The sequence below is a fragment of the Panthera tigris genome, chromosome B2 (assembly GCF_018350195.1).
Source record: "Panthera tigris isolate Pti1 chromosome B2, P.tigris_Pti1_mat1.1, whole genome shotgun sequence".
In the NCBI taxonomy this organism is placed as follows: domain Eukaryota; kingdom Metazoa; phylum Chordata; class Mammalia; order Carnivora; family Felidae; genus Panthera; species Panthera tigris.
Window position 1 is genome coordinate 43,666,808 of NC_056664.1, and position 16,185 is coordinate 43,682,992.

Here is a 16,185-nt window from a genome sequence, read left to right on the forward strand (position 1 = left end):
AAATGTTTTCTGGAGAGCATCAGGCCTAGATAAGCTTCAGATAGCCCTTTAAGGTGACTTAGCATGGGAGAGGGGCCAGAAGGATCCTCCACGGTTGTTCTTAGCGGTGTCAAAAGAAGGACCTGGAGTCCTGAGAAGGGTGGAGAACCTAGGGTCCCTTCATCACCTGCTCCTTCCAGAATCTGCGCTGGCCATGGGCCCGTTGAGGGGAGAGGTAGATGGCATCGTCTCCCTTCTCTGCCTCAGATCAGCAGGGACTCTCATGTCCCACCCCTGAGTTGTATCCTAAGTCCTTCCTTGCCTGTGCTACAAAACTTGCTTAGTGCCTTCTTGATCCTGGGTCCCCTTGCTTGGAGGTCCCATAGCCTTGTACTTGCCCTGGGTTCACAACCCCCCTGCATGTCCAGTGTGCCCTGCCCCCTCCATTCCCAGGCTGTGAGTTCTGCCAGGGCTCAACTGCGCCTGCCTTGTGCAGCTCATTCCCTATCAGAGCCATGGCCTGGTGGCTGGCAGACCTTGATAAAGAGCTGCCACATGGAAAACGGTATTTCACGCAACTTTAAAATTTTTTTAATGTTTATTCATTTTTGAGAGACAGAGAGAGATTAGAGTGTGAGCAGAGGGGTGGGGGGGGTGGGGCAGAGAGAGAGGGAGACACAGAATCCGAGGCAGGCTCCAGGCTCTGAGCTGTCAGCACAGAGTCCGATGTGGGGCTCAAACTCATGAACTGTGTGTGAGATCATGACCTGAGCCGAAGTCAGATGCTTAGCTGACTAAACCACCCAGATGCCCCTGAAGCAACTTTGACATTAACTTTGTTATTTTTTTTAAGTCTATTTATTTTTGAGAGAGACAGAGACAGAGAGAGAGAGAGCACTCATCAGTGATTAAAAATAATTGTGGGGGCACCTGTGTGGCTCAGTCGGTTAAGCATCTGACTCTTGACTCCAGCTCAGGTCATGATCTCAAGGTTCATGAGTTCAAGCCCCACATCGAGCTCCGTGCTGACAGTGTGCAGCCTGCTTGAGATTCTCTCTCTCTCTCTCTCTCTCTCTCAAAAATAAATAAACTTAAGAAAGTCTTTGGGGGACAATACCTACCATGTCCTAGCTCTACAGCCTTGGCCAGGGGACGTTGTCTCTCTGAGCTGCAGTCTCTTCATTTGCAAACCGGGAGTCACGATCAGGATTCAGCCAATGCAAGTAAGGTATTCAGAGCAGCATACAGCCACGGCTATTATTATTCAGTCTCGAAACTGACCGTCTGGTTTCCACAACTGCAGAGAGACCCAGGGCACCAAAAGTGGACTGGAGAGTGAGGTCTGGTTTTGCTACCTCAAAGTCAAGTCCGTTTCCCTTTGTCTCTCCCACGCGTTGGCCCCCTGCCATCCCCCCAATCTCTTTCCTGACATCTTCTATTTCAAGCACCTTATGATCTGGGGATGGGAATGAACAGCTGGGTAAAAAACAAAAACAAAAACAAAACCCAAAACACCTGGCAATGACTGTTTTTATAGCTGCACAGTCCGTGGAGTGCATTCTAAAAGCATGGGCCAATATTTAAGATGGGGTGACCTGAGAGCAGCTGGAAGGCCCACTGCTCCCTCAGGTTTCTCTCCCGTGTCTGCATGTCACTGTGCCTTAAATGTCCACCATTAGTTTCACTTCTTTGGGATCAGGATATTCACAGGGGCCCTTGTTATGTTATAGCAATGTTCCCATAACGGACCGTGCATCCGAATCACGGGGTACTAGTGAATTATAGACGTCTGGGGCCCCATCCCCTGAAGACTCTGGCTCCTAACTTTGGGCTAGAATTTGGAAAGTGTCCTAGGTGGTTCTCGTGATCTTACAGGACTGGGAAACCCTGTCCTGGTGGGGACTGGTCAGTTCTAGAATCAGGATCTCCAGGTTTCTCCCTCGGCTTGTGCAGAACAACACAGCACGTAGACCCCGGCAAGCACCTCGTCTGTGACAAAGCTTAAATCTCTTCCTTCCTCAAAGGGGCTACATGTGAGGATAGAATCAGAGAAGAGACTCAAAAAAGCATAAAAAACTACTAAGACACATAAGGAACCATTTTCAGGGAGTATGGGAAAGAAGGTCGGGAAATGGAATGCTGGCTTGTTCTGGACAGTCTTCAATATGAAGCTGAAGCACCTGAACTTGATCTAGCAGGTAGAGGAGGGGGTGTGATAAAGGGAGTATCTGAGGAAGATTAAGCTAATGGCATTAAACCTGGAGGACAGGAGGGGCGAGAGGCCGCAGGCAGGATGCCCTGACAGGGGTGATGAGGTAATACGGTGGCAAGAAACAAGGAAATAAATCATTTCTATGGTAGATAATGACTTGTGGTTCACCAACCTGTTCCCCCTCTTCCTGGGAACACAGCTAGATGATACTTGAGTTCTGGACTATGGAAAGTGGGTGACAGTGACGTGGCCACTTGCGGTCAGGGACCACGCACACCTTCCAGGGGATCCTCCTCCTGCCGTCTCCCCCTGTGCTGGCAAACGTGGAGTCCAGACAGAGGAGCCGGCAGCCCTAGGGGGTGGCAGGACCAGAGTGGAAGGAACCCGAGTAGGGAAAACCATTCACTAAACACTGCGCCGAGCTGTTAGGGCCCACGCTGACCAATAAGATACCTCTCACACTCCAACAGGGAAAAAACGCTGGCTTGCAAAAGTGATTCGTGTTTCTTACTTGTCCCTTGTAGTATCCTGCCAAACAGGTCAGCTCTCTGGTAGGCTCACTCAGTACCCAAACGAGGAGAGGTCTCGTAGCTTTGCCCACGTGGCTCCCCTGTGCCAGAGTCCTGTGGTCAAGCCCTGCCCAGAACTCTTTATCCGCCCAGGAAAACTCTGAGGCATTGGTGATACATCACCACAGGCGTGTGGCTCCTTTGGTTTCTCAGGCAGATTAGAAAGACACTGTGGATCCTAGATTTTACGATAATGACTACAGAATGCCACAGCACCCAAATGTGAACAAACGAACTGCCGCCCACCTGCTGTAGCGCCCGGGCCTCTGTTCGCCGTCAGCACCGGGCAGCAGAGGCGTGCGGGTTCGGAAGAGGGGAGCCTTGAGCTGAATCGAGAAAACTGGCTCTGTTGCCATGACAACCTCCCAAATTGGATTTTTAAGAGATAGTAACGGACGCGGAGGTTTTCCCTTCCTCTTCCTTCTAGGTAATGGGCTCCCAGTTGGACTCCATTCACTATAGGCCCTTCCCTCCCTCACCTCGGGAGTCCTCTCTCCAGCCTGATGCTGTCGCTCTCCTCCTTACCAGAGGATAATGATTAACAAGGGTGGATAACCTCCTCTTAAGGACCACAGAGGTTGTTACCCGGGGGGTGGAGTGACCGGCACAAGGCCTGTGACACCGTGAAGACCGCCGGAGTTTTAAACACGTCTCCTCGGATGCGACAGGGCCAGGCAGGCCAGCTTCAGATGATTAAGCGCTTCCCTCCCCACCAGCAGGTGCTTCCACAGGCAACGTTCTACGTTGTAAAAAAGCTCCAAATTGCTCGGCCTGCCATCAGCGGTGCCTCAAAATCCGACCCTAACTTATGTTTCTGTCGCCTTCCTGCTTCTCTTCACATTCTCTTTGCCACAGCCACAGGGCACTCAGTTCTTCGGGGACACCCTGCTGTTTCCTGCCTCTGAGCCACGTTCCCATAGTGCCCTTCATCCAGGGCGGCTCATTCATTTCCTCCATCTCTGCTCCTTCCTCACCTTTGCCGGCTTCTCTGGGGCCTCACTCCTCCCCCTCAGGTGGGCATTTCCTGAGCACAGTCCCTATTTCTTTACTCCTTCACGCTCCTTCCTCCTCCTCTGCGGAACTTAGTCCTTCAGCTGCAGCTCTGAGCAGAAATCCAACCCCCCACCCCTCACCCCGGCCTTCCGGTCATTCTGAGTTCGGGCTTTCCAGCCCTCTGTTGGACATCTGCACTTGACTGACCTGCCATTGCCTCAAACAAAACCCTTCTAGCACTAGAAGATTATTCTCATTAGCAACCACTCCTGTCCTCGCCGCTCTATGGTAGACTCATAGGGTTTCGGGGCTAAAAAGAACTGTAAAACTCAAGCCCAATTAGTTTATCTGCACTCAGTCCATTTACAACATCTTAGACAATCATGAACAAGCCCATCAATGGTGTCACCATCCCAAATATGGAAACCTGTGTCTCAGGAGGTGAATATAGCAACCTAAAATGTTATACTGTGAATTTATCTGCTAAGAGGGGGTCAGAACAAAGGACTTGTAAGAGGTTTCTCCAAGTCAGAAGTTCTACCACTTTATAATCTCGTATCCCATGTTACAGAAGAGGAAATTTGGCCTTAAAGACACTCACACACCTGATATGTGGCCAATCGGATTTGGAGTCCAGGGCTTCTTACTTTTGAGTTCATTCAACTGCCGACCACATCATGCGATACGGCATATGAGCCTTTCCAAGCAGGCACCGAATTAAGGTCCTATCCTGTGTAGAAACTTCTGGTTGCTTCCCACTTACTTATGATGGAGCAAAAAACATTTACCGGCCACTCACAACCCTTCCCACTGTTAGGTTTTTTTCTACCTTATTTCCAACTGCACCCCTCCTCATAGGTCATTCTCTTCGGACAATCTTATATACCCCCTGGGCCCTAATATCCTCACCGCATTCTGTTGCTGGACCTGACCTGGTTGCCACTCCATGAATCCTAACCATTCTTCGAAGCACAACTCAGGTCCCACTCCCCCCAATTTACACCTGGAAACATCGTTCAGGACATGCTGGTCCCTATACCTGCACCCGTCATTTCATTTCCTGTCCTTCATGAGGCACTGATGCTTGCTTGAAGTTTTACTCCTCAGCTGCAAACTCAAGGACTCCTAAGACCCTGTCTTCCTTGCTCTCCAGCAGCCCCTCTTGAGTTTCCATAGAGCCTGGCACAGAATAGGCAGCTTCATAAGCATGTTGGGTAACTGGTTGATTGGTTGGTTGGTTGACCGACTGTTTTCAATCCCTTAACTCCAAAAGTTCCAAAAGTTCTTTATCTCACGAATATCTCCTTCATGTCTACCTTTTAAAATTACTGGTCATTCCCGGGGCGCCTGGATGACTCAGCTGGTTACACGTCCGACTTTGGCTCAGGCCACGATCTCACGGTTCATGGGTTCGAGCCCCGCTCTGGACTCTGTGCTGACCCCTCAGAGCCTGGAGCCTGCTTCGGATTCTGTGTCTCACTCTCTCTCTGCCCCTCCCCCCCTCCCTCTCTTTCAAAAATAAACAAACTTAAATAAATAAATAAATAAATAAATAAACAAAATTACTGGTCACTCCGATGTCATAACACAATATTACAGACAATAAAAGCAAGTTATAAAAGAAAGGTCAAATGGATTCCTTTCCTCCCTTTCCCGGTTTATTTGTGCTCAATCCAGGGTGATGCACGCTAGTAAGAGTACTTGCCTCAGTCTCGTCCACCCTGCGAAATGCACGCTTCAAGCAGGGGCTGGACTTCACGTCGCCCTTTGGATGCCACTCCTTGTACAGCTCTATTTACCCATGGTCTGGGCTAGTGGCTCTCAGTCTTCGATAAATCCCAGAATCACCCAGGGATAGCTTCGTAAGGAGACAGATGCCTGGGCCTTCCCCAAATCCTCCTAAATGGGGATTTCTGAAGAAAGGGCACGAGCAAGCCGGTGTATAGAAGCTTTGCAGTGCCTTTCGCACATCCCCAAACCGAACGCCACTGGCCCAGCTATTGTTCACCGTGAGGGCTACGACACATGCAGTTCAAAGAATCTTCCCACGGAAGCAGAGCGAGAGGGTGCTGGTAGAAGTTAAAACTCCATTTCTTCTTCCCAGAAAAGATTCATTTAGTTTCTGACAACAGGCTCTCTATCTTATTTATCCTGAAAGAATTTCCCATCTCAGAACTAAGCTATTACTTCACTACATGTATGTGTTTCCAAAGTAGATTCTCCATCAGGGAGCTGGCAGATTTCCCCGGTGGTTGGAGCTGACCCCTCAGAATGTAAGCAGAGTCAGGTCTAGGATGCCCTGGGTAGACAGAGAATCTTTTGATCACTGACCCACATCTTCAGGAAAGCCACGCTTACCCACTTTGCTCCTTCACGATTTCTAGTCCTCCAGCCTTGATGACAAAGACAGATAAGGATGTCTCCTGGGTAATAATTTTTAAAAATACCAGATATCGAGAGTCTATTACGTCGTTTGTATTGTGCAGATAGATAATACACGTAGACACGCGTGTATATTTTCTAGAAGAGCAGCTATGGCTACTCAGAGCTGGAAGGTTGCTGGGGTGGGGGTGGGGGGGTCCTCCTGAAACCAAAGGTGAGAGACTCTAGAGCCTTCTTTCTCGTCTAAGGGTTAAAGGTATAGGCATGTTCCCGGTGAGCCAAAGCCCAGTGACTGGAAAGAGAATGACGCCCCTAAAATAACATCCCCACAAGAGGCCTGTGATGCCCCCATCCCCCACTCCGCGCACACCCCCCCCCTCCCCGCCCCAAGGGTTTGATGCATCCTGACCCAGCCCCCAGGGCTAACGTGGGAGTTCCCTTGGATGAGGGAGCAACTGATGGGGAGGAATCAACTTCCACTGAGCTCCAGAAGCCCAACCACTGGTGAGGGATCTGCACACACCCTGTGGCCAGGCCAACCACATAACTGCAGACAGCGGCCTCTGGGGACACAGAGCAGCACTTCACAGAGGCAATCAGATCCAGTGACGTTTGTACCCAGCTCCAGCAGCGAGGCAGAAGCAGGTAGGACTGAGTCTGTGGCTTCTCGGATACACCAGGGTAGGAGAGCTCATGGGCTTGGCTTCTCACCAAGGACGCTGTAGCGGAAGAAGCTACGTTTTTGCCCCAATTCACGCACAGCTCATTCAATGCTCACACCAACTCTACAAAATATGTACTACCTTCATCAGTATTGCCCTGGTTAAAACAAAACAAAACAAAACAAAACAAAACAAAACAAAACAAAACAAGAACAACAACAAAAAACAAAACAAACAAAAAAACAACTGTGGCACAGGGAGCCACAGCAGCCTGTCCTAGCCGGCATGGCTGGGAGCCCACGGCCTGACCCCAAAGCCAGCAATTCCTCCAACACACCTCCTGCCGCCACCAACAGGGGCCCAGCACCTGGCAACTCAAAAGGAATCAAGATGAAAAGGTTTTTACCTGACTGTCAAAATTGATGGAGTCTTTGCCCCGGGGAGGGGCGGAGCTGCGGGGAAGGGAGGGGAGCCAGGCAACCTAGAAAAACAACGCAAGCAAGCGGGCAGGGAGGCAGGAGCTGAATGGACTTCGCTTCTGCAGACCCACAGCCCTCACCCCCACCCCCTCACCCCCACCATCTGCCACGGGGCCTGAGGCATACGCCAGTTGACCTCTGACCCTAGCACTCCCATGGATGCGTTTCCGGAAAAGATGTACTCATGGACACAGCAGGGCAGGTGAATGTGTGCACTGGATTATTGACCTCAGACCCAAACCTGGAGTAGCGGAAAAGGAAAACAGCTGCTTAATAGGATGAAGGGGATGTCAAAACCTAATGATCCCCTGCTCAGGCAAGGTGCCCAAGGTGACCGGGCAGCCAGTGGGCCGCAGGGATCTGAGAGGGAATGTCACAACATGTGATCCTGTCTGTTCTGGAAGTCAGATGACTGTACTATGGGTTACCATGACTTGACTTGTGCTCTGCACCACTGTCAAGAGCCTTCTGGATCACTCAATAAATAAAACAACCAGTCATTTCCATCAGACAATCAGCAGGATGCCGTTTTATTTCCCCCACGCTGAACTGAGGCTTATTTGACTAGACCCCATGCACTGATTGTTCTGGAGTCCTGTGGAGAGGGCTTTATAGTCCGTCAGCATCTGTTAACCGAGCGCAGATTGGGTGCGAGCTCTCTATCAACATCACTCCTGATCACGATGCCCTGAGGCTGTTACAAATTCTGGACATTAATCCGCACTTGTGAGGCCACCTATTTCAGAGTGACAAAAGCTGCCTGCAGTCAAACTTGCCTCTGATCATGACTCAGTGACTCTGTACCAAAGCTGCACCCTGGACTCGCCTGGGGGTGGGGGTAAAAATACTGCTTCTGGGTCCCACGCCCCTACAGAGACATCCATGTAATTGACCAGGGAGTAGCCTGGCATAGGGAGTTTTTACAGCTTCCCAAACAACCTGAATATGTAGCCAAAGTTGAGAACCACCAGTCTCTATTGAAATTCACCGCCCTGGCACCAAGAGACATTTGTAGCAAATTGGTCTAACCACCTTAGTGGTTTTCTACTTTTGGGGGTCTAAAGATGAGACTAGGTGAGAAGGCATCAATGCAGATGGGAGGAATGTCTTGATCTAACCTACTCAGCACATCCTGTGTTTGTTTTCCCAGAACCACTTTCTGTTTTGCTTTTACTTCCTTGCTCTTTCTTCGTTCTATAAACCACACTCACTGCCACTGTCAATTTAACCTGCTGTCTTCCTTATGATCAAAGTCCAAGCTGTGTGTGATCTCATTTAGTCTTGAAATAGCCCTGCAAGTGAGGAAGCAGCCAAGCTTTTGTTCCTTAAGGCAAATCAGGGGCCTGCAGATCAGGAAAGGTTTTATCTGACATGGAATTCATATCATTATTTTACTTATGTGTGTTTATAGCCCTTTTCATTTACGAAGTGCTTTCACCTATTTGCTCCTGTGGAGTCCTCACAGCAAGTCTGTGGTGAAAGTATTTTCATAACCGAGTGGCCACACATCTTGATCTACCCCGAACAATTCTTGTCCTAGCCCAATTATTCATAGCACCCCCTTTCACTCCCCAACCAAGTGTCTTTGTCGGAACAATACATGATATGATCACCTTATTTATGACCATCCTCTTGTTTTTAAAAGAGGCTACTAAGGCTCGTAGAAGTTAAGGAATTTGGAGGCTCCTGGGTGGCTCAGTTGGTTAAGCATCCGACTTTGGCTCAGGTCATAATCTCACGGTTCTTGGGTTCAAGCCACGCATCGGGCTCTGTGCTGACAGCTCAGAGCCTGGAGCCTGCTTCCAATTCTGTGTCTCACTCTCTCTCTGGCCACCACCCCCCGCTCCCGTCATGCTCTGTCTCTCTCAAAATAAATAAACATTAAAAAAAAAAAAAAGAAGTTAAGGAATTTGTTCAGTCATCAGCCAATTAAAAGCAAAACAAGACTCGATCTCATGTCCTGTCTCTCCAAACCTCTGTCCCGCCCATGGGGATTATGAAACATTAGATCAGAGCTGATTTACTCAAAGCTTTCTTATTGTTGAAGAAATTAAAAGTGTGAGGGAGATAATTTCCTAAAAGTCACTACTACAATGTTCTCTGCAAGGAGTACAGAGCAAGGAGAGCAGACTCCTTGGCTGCATTCTATGACTACATTAGAATGCATTAGTTAAGTATCAATGAATTGTCCTCTTGGATGGCCCTCAAGAGCTTAGCTCAGCAAAACCAGGTACAAGGCCTAACATGGGTATTTGGAAAAGAAAGAGAAATTCAGAGTCCAAACTGCTACATAGGAGGACTGGATCTGAATGTGACCAGGCGTGTTCAACCATAAAACAGGTGGAATCATCATTCTTACTTCCCTGGGTTGTTACACAGAAAGCAAACTGTGGCTCACTGAGTGCTCTCACAGCAGCTAAGTCTCACAAGGTCCCCGTGAGTCACTTTTTTTTCGTTCTCTTCATTTTTCATGCGAGGGAACCAAGGCTCATAAACAGGATGCTGGGGATCCAACAGGATAAAGTATTTGAATGTGCTTCATAAATCTTAAAATGCTACCATTTATTATTATTATTATCATTATTATTATTATCAGCAGCAGTAATAGTTAACAGATGATAATCAGTTGATGTGGGCTAGAATCATGTGTCCTTGAAACTCCCTGGGCGACCCAGGTTTTGAATGATGCACCCAGTGGACAGGCCCGGTGGAGAGAAGGTCCCTTCCAGAAAGTTGTTGAAGATGACACATAGGATTCTGGGTGGGGCCCAGCCTGACCGAGAGGCTTCCTAGAAACCAACCGATCCTGCCTTGCTGGAAGGACCTCAGGCACCGGACACCCTCCACAAGAAGGCCTTTCTTCATAAGAATCACAGAGCTCAGAGAAATGTCAATTCTGTAAATTGATTCTGGAACTCAGGACATTGTTTCCCTAAAATAAAACCAATCATCACCTGGACAGGATCTTGATTTCACAATCATTTTTCAGCCTTTGCTGCTCCCTATAAATGATAACTACAAACCAGAATTGCAAAAAAGAAGGGGGAAAAATCAAGAGCTTTCCTGATTTTTTTTTTTTCTCCCATCAGTCCGGTTTTTGAGCTAATCATGAAGGCCTGCCTGGTTCTCATGGATTGCCTTCCTTTAGGGCCAAAACAAATAACAACACAGGCATTTTAGAATTCTTTTGGGGGCACTGAGGGCTGTGCAGTGAGCTTTTTGTATACGTGGAAAAAACCTTCAAAGCTGCCAACACGAAGTTCCCAAGGTGCAGGCAGAATTGGTCTCCGTGCCTAGTAGTGGGTCAAAGGGCTCCTCTGACTCTAAAGAGTCAATTTGTGTTTCAAATAGCTTTCAGGAACTTGACACTATGAAACTACCTGCTCCCAGGAAATCTGAGAAAGTCCTAGAATAGCTTTCTTCAGGGAGAGCTGCGAGCCTCCTGGCTTTGTTAAAGCTCTCCCTGTTCATTCCCTTCCCTAGGCCACAGGATTGGATGGTGAGGTTCAGGGCGCCCGCTCCTGGCCCTTGGTCCAACAGGGCCCAGCTCTGGAGAGGACGCGACCTCTTTCGCTATCTGGGTCTGCCCAAGGACCTGGTAATCCTGCCCAGAGGGGACCCAGAAACCAAATGAGGGAGACAGAAGCCACACCTGAGGGGAGACAAACAGGTTCAGCAAAGCAAATGACAGGCATAATTTCTATGGATTATTTTGAAAAATAAACCCAAAGAAGGTAACACCTAGCCAAAAAATATTTAACAGACCTTTGTGGTACGCTAGGGCCAACTGGGGAGGACCACTTACCAAGTCGTAACCTGATGGAGGTTTGGGGATTGTTCTGTTCGGTTTTAGGCATCAAAAGATACCAAAGACCAAAGGGTTGCTGTCAAGGTTTATGCAGATCTTATCCTTTTTTGGTGAAAATCTCTCATCAGCTTGGAGATAAGGGCAATTTGCTCAAAACAATATCTTTCCCATCGCAGATATATAGGTCTTTTCAGTTCAGCCGGGAGACTCCTGAAAGGCACCAAGGAACTCTCCTCTCCTCAGTCACCTGTGCCTTTCCTGGGAAACTTTGCATTTGAAGGCTATTTCCCGCGCCCCTCCCTCCCCCCCGCCTTGGCTCTCACGCCGCCAGCGCACTCCCCTCCCCCCAAGCCTGGCGACTCTCCCCGCACCGCCCAGGAGGCCGCTCTCCGGCCGCCTCAGGTTTCCCGGCTTCTGCGGTGAGCCCGCCACAGCGAGGACTGATCAAATGTTTCTTTCTTACACCGCACCACCCGCGGACCGGGAAACGCCGCCTCCTCCGCCTCCATGCTTTGCCTCCTACAGGTTGCAAATGAAATACAGCCGTTGGGAGGGTAGATTGTTTCTGCCCAGGGAGCGAGGCGACTGAAGTCAGTTTGTGCACTGTGCCCCTCCATCCCAGCCTGCCCCAAGTTGACCGGGGTTTTTTTTGTAGTTGTTGTTGGTTTTCTTTGTTTGTTTGTTTGCCAAACCTTGGCATTTCCTGATACTCCCCTGCAGAACCATGATTATGACAATAATAGTAATGTTGGCCAATGGAGTGTTTGTTTTCTGCTTTGCAGGTCACAAAGCAAGAAACACCTTTGTTTCCTTTGCTTTTTTTTTTTTTAGTAGCTCTCGGCAAAAGAGAGAAAAGACATTTGAAGAACTGTTATTTTTATTTTGCCAAAGATAATTGTCCGGATCGGCAATGTTTCCTTTTCTTCCCTTCCCTCTCTTAGCCCTCTCTCCCACCCAATTTTAGAGGCACGCTCACGGCTCCAGGCAGGTTCCGGCCACCTCCTTATACCTTGAGATGGCTCTTAAGGACTAGCCAGAATCGCACCGGGCAGGGACCTGTAGCGGCGACCCGCTTGCTCTACAGAGGATCTGACAAACGGCCGGCCAACTCTCCAAGAAGATAGCCACCTGCAAGATTGCACCTGACTCCACAGCAGCCGGGAGCCCCGAAGCGAGGCTCTCTGGCTTGCAGGAAGGCCACCCAAGGGATCGCTGGGCTGGGCTGTCCTCCCTGGGGAGGGTCCAGCGTCCCAGCTCTGTCCGCGCCCAGGCACGTGAGCCCGCGCAGCCGGGAGCCCGACTGCAGGCGCGACAGGTGCGGCGGGCGCAGGGACGCCGACCTACCTTCACGAAGAGTTCGATCTCGGGGTCCCTGTCGTCCCCGTTAGCTGTCGCCGAGTCCGTCATGCCGTCGGCGCCCGGGGCCAGCGTCCCGGGGCGGGGAGGCGCCACCTCTGCGGCGCCTGAGCCAGCGCTCTGCGCTCCTGCTCCTGCTCTGCGGGGCCCTCCTTGAGAGCGGCGCTTATTATTATTATTATTATTATCGGATCTATTTCTCAAGCCGGGAACCGCAGTGTCTGACAGATCAAATGTCCCGAGAGATCACATGCAAAGGAGGAGAGGGGAAAGGTGGGTTCAAGGATGGCAGCAGGTCCCCGGAGCAACAAGTGCCGGGCTGCAGGGAGGTGTCACAGGATCCGCTCCAGTCAGCGATCCCCGCGTCGCCGCCAACGCGCCCAAAATAGCCGGAGGCCGCGGGGCGGGGTCAGCCCGGGCGGGGCTGGGCGGGAGGGGCGCCCGGCGAGCGCGGCCTCTGCCCTGGCCCCGGCCCCCGCCCCCTGCCCCGCCGCCCCGGCCCCGCTGGACCGGAGGCAGTCGCGGCCGACCCGGGCTGGCACCGCCTACGAGGCCCCGGGGACCTTATGGGAAAGGTAAAGGGAGGGAGAGGGAGTCCAAGCGAACGGGAAAAGAGAGGGGAGAAAAGATGGCTTTAAGTCTTATGTGTCATTAACGATGCTTTAGCTCGTCCAAGTTACTCGATTATTGGCGTTACCCACTCGGAAAGCCCCTTCCTGCCTTAGCCGTGCTCAGAGTGGGGAGGAGCTGTGGAGAGGGGGCAAGGAAAGAAAGGACCCCTATGAGGAGCCATCCTAGAGCTGGGCAAATGGGGTAGGACATGGGGTGGGGGTGGGCAGAGCTCATGTCTAAGGTAGAGGGGTGAGCCAACCTGGTCAGGGGCAGCCGGAGCCGAGCACCCGCGTCTTGCTGATCTTCTAGGCTTACTTTTTTTCCCACTTTCTTTTCTTGTCTCTTCTTTTCATTCCTTTCTTTCCTAGTCAAATTCCGTTCTCTGTTTTGTAGTGAAGTATGATGCACATATGGAAAAATGCACGTATCACAAATGTCCAGTTCAATGAACTGAACTCACCCATGGAACGCCAGATGAAGAATTAAAATACTAACTACACCCCCAGAAGCTCCTTTTGGTCTCTCTTCTCTTCCTTTCCTCCCCCTCCACCCCTCTCTTCCGCCAGAGTAAACATTATCTTGACGTGTAACAGCACTTGTCCGGAATCTTACAGTAAATACAGTATATATACTCTTGATGTTTGGCATCTTTTGCACACCATTACATTTGTGACATTCATCCATTCTGTTGTGTGTAGTTGTAAATCATTCATTTTCATTGCCACAACTTAACATCCGTATTTTTGGTTGATGGACATTTGCATGGTTTCCAGTCAATGACTACTGTAGATACTGCTGCTATGAACATTCTATCAAACATTCTTTGGTGATAACATGGACACTTTTCTGTTGGGTATATCCTTAGGAGTGGAATTTATAAGTTATAGCGTACAAGAATGTTCTTGAATAGACACTGCCAAAGGGGTTGTACCAATGTATGTTCCCACCTTTCATTTATTTTAAAAATAGGTACAAAATCTTTTGCATCTGAAATCTGGTCAACTTTCATTTGTTTTCTCTGCCTTCTCTCTAGCTAATCCTGTTGCTGCTCTCTCTTGCCTTGCTCACAAATAATGCATTTATTTCACAGCTTTGTAAGAAAACAAAGTAATCCCTTAATAATAAAAATAACTAATAATACTTGTTACGTACCAGACAAAAAAAAGCACTGGAGATCTTAACTTGTTTCATCTTTACAGTTAGTGTTATTATCCCAGTGTTCCAAAGGGGGAAACAGGTTTAAAGTATTTAAGTAACTTGCCTCTAGTCATTCAACTAGAAAATGGCAGATTTGAACGCAGAAAGACTGAGCCTCTGCTCCCAACTACTCTACTAACTGCCTCTCTCAAATTTAGTGCATGCTGGGTAAGTCATTCTGAAGAAACAAAGACACTGTCCTGGTCTGAATGGAGATTAAGTTCCATTTCAGGATAATAGTCACATGGAAGGAAGACTAAGGCTGTCACATGAATTGGGCTCCATAAATCAGCATGTAGACAGATTATTCACCACAGTGGGAGTGGGTAGACAGAAAGGCCTCATAAAGCAGAAGGCACTCCGCTGAATCTTCCTGAATGGCCAGGCACCTGACAGGCAGAGAAGATGGCAGGGTACCCTGACCACCCTTTATGGCAGGCCGTTTCCCCAGAAACCACAAGTACAAATGTTCCTTTTCACTGAAGAAGTCGCCAAGCCCAACTTGCAAGCCCTCACAATACACTACAGCTTAATCAAGGTGAGGTCTAATTGCTCTCCTCCTCCTTGGTTTCAGGCTTACATCACCAAAGCCTTTAGAGAAACAGTCACCTTCACAGCTCGTACATTCTGAGCCAATGACTGCATACCTTCACTGCATGCTGCACAGACTCATCACTTCCTGCTCTGGACTGCAGACAATATTTGCAATAGCGATGTGGCAGAGGTAAATAAAATTATATGCGTGAAATGCCCTTGAGGGTTTTTTTTTTTCTTTAGATGAAAAATGCTTTACACGTGTGATCATGTTCTTGGCTATGATCTAAACAATGTATGGTGTGACCTCCACTTTCCTGACTTCCAGCCTAGCAGAGTTGGCTTCCATTTTGTTTTCTCTAAACATCTACTGCTTACTGCTTATTGGAAATGAACTAGTTCCCTTTTAATCTCTAGATAATACCTTCCATTTGGACATCCCTACAGACAACTGATAGTTTTGATATTCTAAATCTTCATGTTGACACACACACACACACACACACACACACACAAGTCCGCGTTGGTGATGAAGTACCTTTGTGCATATTTCTAGTTTTTAAGTCCACATTCTGCTTTCACTCAAGATAAAAAAAATCTTTGTTTTGTACCCTTTAATGTCAAATCATAATTGGTTAGAGTCTATTCCAGCTTTGTCCAGAGAAAAACACTTCCTTGATCATACACTACTTCTGATAATCATAGTTTCACACAGTTAGTGCAAGCTTTGGGTAACTATTTACCAGGAAAGCACTTCAAAGACATATTTAGTGCTCACTTTGGCTGCACATATACTAAAATTGGAACAGTACAGAGAAAATTAGCATGGCCCCAATGCAAGGCTAACATGTAAATCTGTGTAACATCCATACATTTGTATGATTGTTGAAAGCAAAAATTATCACATGTCTTACGGGGTTTAAATATATTCAGACTCAAATGATATGGCATAAAGGTGAAGGTAAAGGGATTTATATAGTGGTAAGGTTTCTTCGAGGGGCAAACTATGACCTGTAAGCAGACTGAGAAAAGTTAGGTATGTATGTCATAACCACTCCTAAAGCAACAACTATAAAAGTTATATAAAGAAATGTAGTAAAAAGCCAATAAGTAAATCAAAATGTAATGGGAAGAAATTTTCAAATAATCTAATAGGCTTGATGGGGGGACAAAGGGAACAAACATAAAACTTACTGTTAGACGGCACACCTAAATCCAACCATATGAATATTTACACTAAATAAAAATGATCTAAACACATCAATTAAAAGCTGGAGATTGTTGGATTGGATTTTAAAAGATACTCAGCTCTACAATGTTACAGAATCTCACTTCAAGCATAATGATACAGATAATTATAAGGAAAAGGATGGAAAAAAATACCATGCAAACACTAATCAAA

At 48.3% G+C, this 16,185-nt stretch overlaps 1 protein-coding gene and 1 non-coding gene across 3 annotated transcripts in view; one reads left to right on the forward strand and one right to left on the reverse strand.

Annotated features, from left to right (window-relative positions):
- CLIC5 (chloride intracellular channel 5) overlaps positions 1–13,550 on the reverse strand; it is a 103,392-nt gene extending 89,842 nt beyond the window's left edge. The window contains exon 1 of one of the 2 annotated variants that reach the window (XM_042986491.1): positions 13,312–13,550. Coding sequence is in view for 1 of the 2 variants with exons in the window: in XM_042986489.1 (XP_042842423.1) it covers positions 12,429–12,491 (63 nt within the window). In the remaining variant the exon portion in view is untranslated. Of the gene's footprint in view, positions 1–12,428; positions 12,820–13,311 lie in introns of those variants that run through there. The other variant, XM_042986489.1, reaches the window with a different exon arrangement.
- Positions 13,551–15,553: 2,003 nt separating this feature from the next.
- LOC122238912 lies at positions 15,554–15,661 on the forward strand. The gene has a single exon (XR_006218060.1). It is a non-coding gene; the product is annotated as a U6 spliceosomal RNA (small nuclear RNA).
- The last annotated feature ends 524 nt before the right edge of the window (positions 15,662–16,185 follow it).